General features: G+C 37.9%; 1 protein-coding gene across 4 annotated transcripts in view; it reads right to left on the bottom strand.

Annotated features, from left to right (window-relative positions):
* The window catches only part of LOC114465591 (plexin-C1-like), a 48,017-nt gene that overhangs the window by 13,554 nt on the left and 23,854 nt on the right, over positions 1-10,609 (bottom strand). For all 4 annotated transcript variants that reach the window (XR_003674323.1, XM_028450693.1, XM_028450694.1 and 1 more), the window contains exons 12-23: positions 9,016-9,124; positions 8,002-8,181; positions 7,743-7,907; positions 6,697-6,796; positions 6,522-6,623; positions 6,316-6,419; positions 6,198-6,239; positions 5,992-6,116; positions 5,156-5,354; positions 2,773-2,919; positions 1,599-1,767; positions 786-886 (exon numbers count right to left, since the gene is read on the bottom strand). Coding sequence is in view for 3 of the 4 variants with exons in the window: in XM_028450693.1 (XP_028306494.1) it covers positions 786-886; positions 1,599-1,767; positions 2,773-2,919; positions 5,156-5,354; positions 5,992-6,116; positions 6,198-6,239; positions 6,316-6,419; positions 6,522-6,623; positions 6,697-6,796; positions 7,743-7,907; positions 8,002-8,181; positions 9,016-9,124 (1,543 nt within the window). In the remaining variant the exon portion in view is untranslated. The remainder of the gene's footprint in view (positions 1-785; positions 887-1,598; positions 1,768-2,772; positions 2,920-5,155; positions 5,355-5,991; positions 6,117-6,197; positions 6,240-6,315; positions 6,420-6,521; positions 6,624-6,696; positions 6,797-7,742; positions 7,908-8,001; positions 8,182-9,015; positions 9,125-10,609) is intronic.

Raw genomic sequence — 10,609 nt, 5'->3', positions numbered from 1 at the left:
TCTGGATTTATTTATTTATTGTTTTAAATACATTTGGTTGTGATGGACACAGAGACTCCACTAAAGCCTGACTACACACTCTCCCACCAAGTGCTCATATTAGCAGTGATAACAAAGAGCTTCCCATTTCCTCCAAGATAAGCTGCACTTTACAGCTAATTCACGTTAACAGCTCACTTATCTTAGCTTTTCGGCACATTTACCAGATGTTTCAATGCAGAAGTTTAGAAAACAGCAAAGCAAAGACTGCAGTCTTTGAAATGATTCTGAAGTAGTCAGTGCTCCACCAATGGAGGAACATCTACTTTGGCACGTGGGAGGATGTTTTTTAAAATGCACATTTACAGAAAAAAATTAAGTATAAATGTATTCAATATTGGCCAAGGATGGCAGCTGTTCTGTGCTCAGCAATGATTGCACTCATTTTTGAATGGCAAATTTGGCAAAAACCTAGAATTTCTCTGACACAATCCAATTAGATTCAGACAAATTTTGTCTCCTACATCATAATTTTTGGAGAAACTGTGAAAGCAACAATTAGGAATTTTGATGTGAAGATCCTGGACTAATGGATACCTGTAACTTTTTTGCTCTGATATTGAAAGTTACCTAAATACACTGTTTATAGATGGCACATTAAATTCTATATTTCTTTAAAAAACACAGTTTTTTTCAGTTTCCACCCACTTGAAATCGAACTGGATCACATACTGTATGGGCTCGTGAACCAAAATAAGTTTGACACCCCTGAGAAAACCTCCCTTTAAAATGAATGATTTACTCACCTTATAGTGCTTGAGTGTGTTGAGCATCGTCACCTCACCGATGACCTCAGAGCTTGCATCAACTTCCTCAAGGGGAATAAAGGTGCCATTCTTTTCATACTCTAAGGACGAAAGGTGAAAGATTCAATGTTTCCATTCTCTTTGTGCACAATCCAACCCCACAGAGAAACAAAGTGATTAAACATAAATAAATCTCACTCATAGAAACAAAATGATTTAACATTTTAAACCTGATGTAATAAAAAGTTGCCAGTCATTGTTAGTGTCGGTCAGACATTGACAACTGGTAAATGCTCAAAAGAAAATGCACCAAATGACCCCCAAAAAACACAGAATGAAGAAAATAACAAAAATACACAAATGACTTCAAAAACCACACAAAATACAACACTAAAAACACCCAAAATGACCCAATAAACAACAACAAAAATGACTTAACAAAAAGACAACAAAAACGTAAGAAATGACTCGGTAAACACGCAAAACTGCAGCAACAAAATCACAAAATATGACTCTGAAAATATGAGAAACTGCAAAAAACACAAACAAAATTTAAAAACAGAACAGAAATGCAGTCCAAACAAGCAAAAATGCAACAACAAAATAAAACAAAACAAAACAAAACACACAAAATGACTCAAAAGAAACCACACAAAACAAAAACACATACACAACAAATCCCATAGAACTATAGTAATGATGGAAAAATATGCAAAACGACAACAAAGATCATTGTTTTTTAGTCTGATGCATAATACACAGGTCAGTCTGATTTTCACATTGATGAGACAGAGGAGTGACACGTGCACACACCGATGCAGGCGTCTCTGGGGGAGGTGCTGAAGGGGAAACCAAACTTGGATTTAAAGGTGGACAGAATCTTCTCCTTCACCTGCTCCACAGTGTCACAGCTCAGCACGCCCACCTCCAGGGGCTCACTGACCCCCCCATCAGTGCCCACAGCAAACAACACCTTCAGCCTCTGGAAACCACAGACACACACACACACACACACACACACACACACACACACACACACACACACACACACACACACACACACACACACACACACACACACACAATAAATTTAAATTGAGGAGTATACTGACAAAAAAAAGGCTTAGACACCCCCCACCAAATTAATTTTCATTGATTAGGAAGCCTAACAAGGTAACCAATAGATATGAAATAAATAATATGATAGACATTAGTTTTTAGTGTCTTTTACAGCTGATTTAGGAGTGGTCATAAGAGATGCTAACAGAAAGCTGACACAAGAGGAAGATTCACTTTCATTAGGTTATTTATTCCAGGCTCAGTAATTGTGAGTAATTGTAATTGAACTTGAATAATGTAGAACGTAGATTTAATTGACTTTCTGAGAATAAAATGAAATTGTAATTGAACTGTAATTAGAAAAATTGCTGGTCACTCTAATCGTAATTGAATTGTAAAACGGAATTGTAACTGAAAAATGTAATTAACCTCAACCCTCATGTCAGCGTTTGTTTTCTAAGCGGGAGCAGTTTGTTTCTCCTTCAGCCATGACTTAATTCCTTTGTTGAATTCCTTAAAATCACGTTGTATCTTCAGCTCTGTGGGGACAATATTCCAGATTTGAACTCTTATAACAGAAAAGGCTGATTGTCCAAAGGAGGTGTTGTGTGTTGGAATGTGACAGTTTCCATAGTTCATACATTCCCACACCATTACAATTGTTCTTTATTAGTAACACTGGACTATGTAATGCTTTAAACAAGATTATGTCATTATTCTCTGATCTAAACTCTGATGATTAAAATAAGAATATAATTATTTCATTATTTCTACAGAGGATTGAACACTACATCACATTATGCTGACAAATCGTGTAACTGTGCTGAGCAGAGCAGAAACTAAAGTGGTGAAGAGGAAGTGTTAATGATCACTTCTACGTTTGTGTGCGTGTGTGTGCGTGTGTGCGTGCGTGTGTGTGTGTGTGTACCAGGGAGCTGAAGTCTGGGGCCTGCCACAGCAGCCAGTCCTCACTCAGAGTGTACAGGGCTTTCTCTGTCACACAGTCTACTGGGCCTTTGCAGATCTGCTGTGAGATGGCGCTCACCATCAGGAACAGGTGCTGCCCCACGTGTTCCTGCAACACCACAAACAGGAAGTCAAAGGCACGGCAGCTCTGCGAACTGTCAGCGGTCAAAATGAGAGCATTTGTTAGTGATTCTTTGTTTTTGTTTTGTTTTTTCTTGTCTGCACATGCCGTCAGAGATCAACACTACAAGAAGTGCACTCTTTTTAAAAAAAGTTATGCATGTTTTGTTATTGCAATTAAATAAAGGAATTTATTTTATTGCATAACTGTGACCATCACCAGCCCTCCCTAAGGAAGTTTAAGAAACACTTTATTTTAGGGTGGATATAAAAAGAGAGGGCAGTGCCACAACCACTGAGGGGGGAGGGAACAGGGAGGAGAGACCCAAGGCAGGAAATGGAAAGGGTGCAGAAGAGCTGACCATTCCAAAGTGAGAGTGAGATGTGAAGTTGTAGTTGTGTATATTGTGCTTGTGTTGCGTAATCAAGCCAGTCAGGTGACAAGCATGAAGCTTAGGTATAATGGTGGTGGCTATGGACAGAAGATTGTGAAGATTTGTATTGTTTGTTAGTTTACTAATCCTAATTTCATTATTATCTTTACAGGGACAATATACAGAATGTTAATAAATATTTAAACTGTATTTAATGAAATTATTTGAACTGATGTATTTATTTGGTCATGAATTTACATATTAGACCAAAGTGTCAATGTATCTTTACCTCCTTCAGAACTTTTTACTTTTTTTGAATGCAGTTACCTTATGTAAAAAAAAGCTGAAGATAAGGTTGCAAGATTTGAATGAACTGAAAGGAGGAGCATGTGCCGAATAGAACGTTTTTAAACCACGGCAAACTGAAATCTGGTCCTAGAGTTAGAATCATCAATGACACTTTAGTTGAAGTTTTATACATAATAATAATAATAATAATAATAATAATAATAATAATAATAATAATAATAATAATAATAATAATAATAATAATAATAATATTATTTATAAGCATTTTCAAAAAATTCAAAGACACTTTACAGTCAAAACAATTACATGCAAGGCTAACATTATGTGTTGTTTGCTAAATTATGAAACCTTTGGAGCTATGTTGGCATTTTTTGGGTCAGTGGGGTTAGGGCTAAGGTTAGGGTAATGAAGGGTTAGGGTAGGGTTAGGGTTTCGTTAACGAACGACGCCTAATGACAGCCTTCATAACACCTTATTCTAAGATCTGAAATAAAGGCTGGTAATTCAGTTGCTTCTCTAAATCCTTTAGTGACGGAGTTTCCTCACCTGCTGCGTGGAATTCACTAAGATTGCAGCAATGATTAGTGCACAAGCAGAACTGGTGCAGACCGCCCCTATTCAAATTAGCGTTTTGCTCGTTTAATGTGGAGAAGTTACATTTGAGGCAGATGGACTTTTCTGTTTGCTGCACAAACATTTCATCATGTAGAAAACTAAACAAACAAATAAAATGTTTGTTTTTTTAAAAAAGACAACAACTTTAAACCTTAATAATATTTTTCCCCCCTTATTTAAAGTGGGTGCTCGATCTAGTCCTGTGACTTTGCTCTGATCACTGCAGGCAAAACAAGCAGATTAGGACTATTGATCTACCATTGATCTGAGTTAATACAGCGACACAGTCTGTCAATCAGTCTACATTCTTTGAAGATGAACTACTGACCATCATCCAGTGCAAGACTGAGCAGCGCTATGTCATGCACACTCTCATATGTCAGTGATCATGCATAAATTACGCATCTGATCTGCTGATTCTGGCCTGACATCAACATGACACAAGACTTTGACGGTCAAAACATGGAGAGAAAGGAGATCAGTGGAGCAGTGAGCACGAAGCTACATCAATCCATGTTCATATCCATATATCCGACTCTACGACCCTCTTTTTCGCACACGCACGCACACACGCATGGCACACACACACCTGGGGCCTTTTTTACCATCTCAGCTGTGTTTTCTGTCAACTGCGTGTGTCTGCACCTGCGTCTCAGTTGTACTATTTTTTCGTACTAAAACAATCATCGCAAACAGTTCTAGATTTTTTTAAATCGCATTGCGCCCCCTGCATTCATTTATCTGCATTTCCTCCTCCCATATTTTTGCTCCACCTGGGAGATCCACCTACTATGCATATTCATTAGAGGGAAACGCACTAAATGGAATGAGGGCTTATTCTGACACGCTGAAGACACGCAGTCCTGATTCCCTCGGCTTTGTACTCCTTATTAGATGTTGGACCTTAAAGAGAGAGATGGAACTGACCCTGACGAAGCCGTAGAGGCAGATGGACATCCAGTTGGTCAGCAGCTTCTCCACTGTGGATTCAGTGCGTCGCAGCAGAAGTTTGGGCTGCATGTTGCTGTTCTTCTGCATCAGAACTTTGAGCAGCACTACCATGACCTCCGTCAGGTACAGTAAGTTGCTGTGAAGAGCCACAGTCAGAAGAGATGCCAACGCACATCTGGAACAGAAGACAGAACAGCCAGTCAATTAACATATAGTACATGTACAAGATAAATAGTTCTGTAGAGCAATATTTCTCAAATGCGGGTACATGTACCCCTAGGGGTACTCGATGTCACTATAGGGGGTACTTGAGAGAGAGAGAGAGAAAGAGTGAGAGAGAGAGTGGATTTGTACAAATAAAGTGTCAGTCTTGGTCCCACTCTAGGTGTGATGTGACCAGAAAATGATAAAAACTATAGAAATTAATCTATTCAGGAGCCACTAAATCAATGTCTTTAAAACTTGGGGTGGGGACCCCATGTGGGGTTGCTTGGATTTTAAATGGGGATGCCTGATATTTCTGAAAAATACAATGGATTTTTTTAGTTTCTTAACTATTCTTTTTTTTCCTAACAACTGTATTTCTATACTTTCACTCTGTGAATCTAGTTCAAGAAAATGTAGTTAAAAAAAACAATATCTAAGCTCAAACATGATCAAAGACTAATTTGAGGAAAAATGTTTTTGGTTAGGGTCGCCAGAAATTCTCGATATAAAAATGAGGTCACGATCCACAAAAGGTTGAGAACCACAGCACTACATACTGTTTCTATTCCACTTGTACTTTGTAGAGTAAAGAAGATGAAACTGACTTGTCTTTGATAGTGAAGCTCTTCTGCTCCTCCAGAGCATTGACCATGGAGGTCAGGAAAACCTGGTCCTGGATCAGTTTGGACAAACCCTGGCAAGACTTGTCCAGCTCAACTTTCACTACATCCTGATTTTAAAATGAAACACATCAGTGAACACGACAGAGAGTGAAGGAGATACAGCTGGAACAGCTTGGATCCAACTCTACCTGACCCATGTCTTTGACACACATGGCCATCAGAGATTCACTCTGGAGAAAAGAAAAGGATGTTGATGGAAAGTGTTCATCCGATAAGTAATATTCTGGGAACTTAGCTTCACTTTACCTCAGGAAAAAAGATTCTGGAAGCAAAGTGCTTATAGTCCAGGAAGGGAATCGTACCAACGTTTTCTAATAACTCTGTTTTCTCTGTCTGCAAATCAACAAAACCTGGGAAATACACACAAGTGACGTTTCACTTCCAATACAAGACATTACAATGAATCTACGCATCATGATGTTTCAGATCTGACAGGGTCTACTGTGAGCGACCTTGTCTAATGTCATTCCTGATGTCCAGTTCCAGGTCTTCAACAACTTTGTTCATCTGAGCATTGAGCTTCTTCTGCTTGCTTCGGTAAACAAATATGACCACTGAGAAAGAAAGAAAGCTCCAGGTCAGAAACAAGCAAACCCTCTCAATCAGAGCGTGTCTGCTCACACGTACCAACAATGATCAGAGGAATCAGCAAGAGGACGAGCAGCACTAGAAAGATAAGAGCTGCAGATTGTTGCTCCAGTGTTACAGTCCTACCTCCAAATTTCACCTGCAAAATAAAACGAAATATTCAAATATTTTTGCACTTCAAGATAAAACCTAGCAGATAAAGGCAGTTTAGACCTCATTAAATATAATTTGCTTGAAAAAAATATTGAAATTGACATTGTCGGAAAAGTCTTGCTCTTTGCATTGTGGGATGTGGAGTCTTGCAGACTGATATGTTTTTACTTCATTCTTGCCGTGATTTCTTGTGTTTCTTCAACAGACTAGGAGAACAGTAATTGTTTTTTCTCTATTTTTCCAGTTCATAATCGTTGCTACAGATTCATCTCTGTCCCTGTGTTTGTGGAACTTTGGGTGGATCTGACGGAGGAAATTGAATCAGTTCCTTTTGTTGGATGTTTATCTGGTTTTAACCAAGTAGCGGTCCATGATGTACAGCTGCATCATAAATGGATTGTAAGTCAAGTAGGCACAGTTTAGGGGGGCAAACACAAGAAATCAAGGTATAGTTAAGTAAAAAACACTTATATACATTTGTCTACGGGACTCCAAATCCCACAATGCAATGCGTGAAACTTTTCTGACAAACTCAATAAACCGAATGTTTACAATGGAGATGAAAACAAGCTTTTAATCTTTTACATCTTTTTTTTGTTGATCAAATTATCTTTCATTTTTTCATCTACGATGTCTACACTATGTCTTTATTAGATTAAAAATGTTCATCCTCAGCAGCTTTAATACAAAAAAGTGTTTGAAGCCAGTCTCTGGTTATCTATTACAGTTTGTGGTTATGGCGATGCCTGTCCCTCTCTGCTCTGTTTACATGGTGAGACTCTTTTACAGATGAGCACAAAGTAGTTCATTACGTTACTCTGAACTGCCACTTACCAGTAAGGCTGTTGCTCTCAACACTAGTGATAACAAATAACATTTTATATTTATTTTGTCTCTTTTTGTAAAGCACCAAGTGGTTCTAAAGTATTTACCATTATACTGTGAAATTCAGCTTTGGATGTGCTTTGAATGTAACAGATGAACAAGTCTGTCTCATCATTTTCGTTGTTCTCCATGATGCACGGATACTGTTTCTCCCCCTGAACACCCCACACTGTCACCTCAGAGGGTTTGATCTCCAGCTGGTCAGTTTTTTTCTGAAATGACAAACCAAACAAATGTTTGACCATTTTCTATTAAAAGCTCCAAATTTTTTGATTGTGCTCACAAAAGTGAAGAGCTTATCCTCACTTGTATGGTGATGCGGACATCATTGCCAGTTGTTACGGATGAGAAGCTGGTGAACTCAGGGTCTGGATAATAGGTCATTTCTAAATTGCAACGCAGAGTCTGATTGGCTACTTTGAGGAAGACTGAGCTGGTGGAAATGCCCAAATTGTGTTTAACTGCTGGTGTGTCGTAGGTGAGATTCTGCAGTGGTTAAGGGAAAACATTTGGTATCATATACCTGCTTTTCAAAATAAGACAGAAAAAGACTTCACCTAAATCAATGCTTCTCAAGTTTGAAGAATTAAACATTTTCAGCCCCTCCATCCAAACAAACATTCATTGAACAGATGAAAAATGTAACTTTCATTGAAAAAGTATGATGAAAAACTACAATATTTAACTTTATAATACATAAACATCACATATTTTAGAACAGCAATAATAAAGTTTTAATTAAAAAAATAACTATGCATTTTGTAAAAATTGGGGGAGCGACATTCTGACATTATTTTTTCATTTGATTGACACAGTAACCATAGAAACGTGCAAAACAAACTACCTAGGCATGTTGTTGGTGTTGTTTTATACAACTTATTTTCTTCTGGGATCTGACCAATGAGAGAGCAGCTGGTGTTTTTTTACAACTTTGTACTGCTACAGGCTGTTGCCTTGTGGACACCCAAAGGAAATGTGCAACAATTGTGTCCATTTAGTCTCTGAATTGGAATGATTGAATCCTCACTGAGCAACCTCACCTTTAACTTATACGGCTGCATTAGTTTTGGATGCTCATGACCCAGTTTCTGCATTTCCTATAATAGTGAATTTAGGGACAGTCAACAAGTTGCACAACTGACCCTTGGGTTCATCCTAATCCCACCCACTAACGGGAAGTGATCAGTAGACATAGTGTTATGGCTCCCTGGTGAATAATTTTCCAAGAATTCCTAAAAACACATATTCCTGGACGCTAATCCAATAACATAATTTTCTTAGATCATGTGTTAATCCCAGCGTGTGTGTGTGCAGGAGCACCTGAGGGCTGGCGTTCCTGGGAAGTTGAACCTCCTGCAGGTTATGGCTGTGAACGACACCTTCAACAAACTCCAGGTGAGACCCAGTGAGAAGGATTTTCCTGTTTCCACTGCAGGACAAACAAAATCCATCATTTCATCATAAACATGCTTATTTTCCTTAAATGTTTTATTGTTCTTTGTATGTTTTTAACTTGTTTTCATCTTTGATTGTGCGGTGACCTCGGGTAACTTGAAAGGTACCTTAAATAAAATGTATAATTATCTAGTGATGCACCAAAATTCTGACCACCGAAAAAAGGCGAACAAAGCGAAACAGCTGTGCATGAATCTGGTTTCAGTTTCTCAGCGCACGTTTCACAGAGATGGTTTACTACATCACGACATACGTACTTGGTCTGCGTTATAAAGATCATGACATGGCTGGGATTAAACCAGTGCACACAATCAATGATGCACACAGAGCGTGTGCGTCTCTTAAATGCACTTTGTGATTTAATGAGAGAACATATTTAATTTGATTTTCTCCCAGCAGTACAGTCAGTTATAGGCCTGCACAACATTATTTAATGTATCAGTGGGGACAAGTTCAACATTTAAATTTGTTCTATGTTATATTGTACATTGTTGGAATTTCAGTGCAAAATAAATATTTTCATATTTTGAATGTACTGTATTTATTCTTTGAAACATTAATATTAAATCATTTAATTGCAATGTTTTAATTTGAGTGAGGTTAGTACACATTCAGAGCCATAAATGCAATGGGAATAATTTAAATAAGAATTTCTTTCGGTGTTTCGCTTTTTGGCCTTGGTATTTTCATTTTTGGTTCTCGGTTTTGGCCAAAGATTTTCATTTTGGTGCATCCCTGTTATTATTATTATTATTATTATTATAATTTTTTATTGTTATTATTGTTATCATTAATATTACAATCATATTCCAACGCCGTCTACAGCATGAGCTCCTATGCTATTGTTGAGATGATGTGAATGACATTACAAACACAAATGGATGATGTTGAGAATCTTCAGGAAGGACAGTGGACAGTGATGTTAATGCAGAACAAGCATTGTGAACCTATGAAGGTGATGCTGACATTACTTTATAAGGGCAAAAAGCGAAAAGACTTGTTCCGTTTCACCATCGTCAGGACAGAGAAAATGTTGAACTGCTACTTGCTAGCACAGAAAAGTGGAAGTAGACACGTGATGAAAGAAGTGTTTTTGAGAAGTGGCTCGGCTTCCCCTGTTGACCCTCATCCTGTGACAGATTCTCAGACACTGTCACTATTTCAGTGAAATGGTTTAAACTTAGCATCAGTGCAAAGACAACTGTGTTTAGGTGCAAACAGGATTTAAACATTCAACTGCATCATTAACTCTATGGTTAGCATTAACATTTTCTAGAATAATTTCTAAGAGAAATGCTGTTGCTTCTCCGTCCAAAGAAATAAATAAAATTGACCTGTTCTACTTTTTGACGTTTCACTGCCAAAACTCTTGGAGAATAAGGCAACATGTAATATATATGTTACAGCAGCTCTTTGGGGCCTGAGTTCAACACTATCTGAATGTAGAGGGAAATTAAAC

This window comes from Gouania willdenowi, chromosome 6 (assembly GCF_900634775.1).
Source record: "Gouania willdenowi chromosome 6, fGouWil2.1, whole genome shotgun sequence".
Taxonomy (NCBI): domain Eukaryota; kingdom Metazoa; phylum Chordata; class Actinopteri; order Blenniiformes; family Gobiesocidae; genus Gouania; species Gouania willdenowi.
The sequence above is the reverse complement of the archived record's forward strand: the minus strand, read 5'-3'. Positions and strand labels throughout refer to the sequence as shown.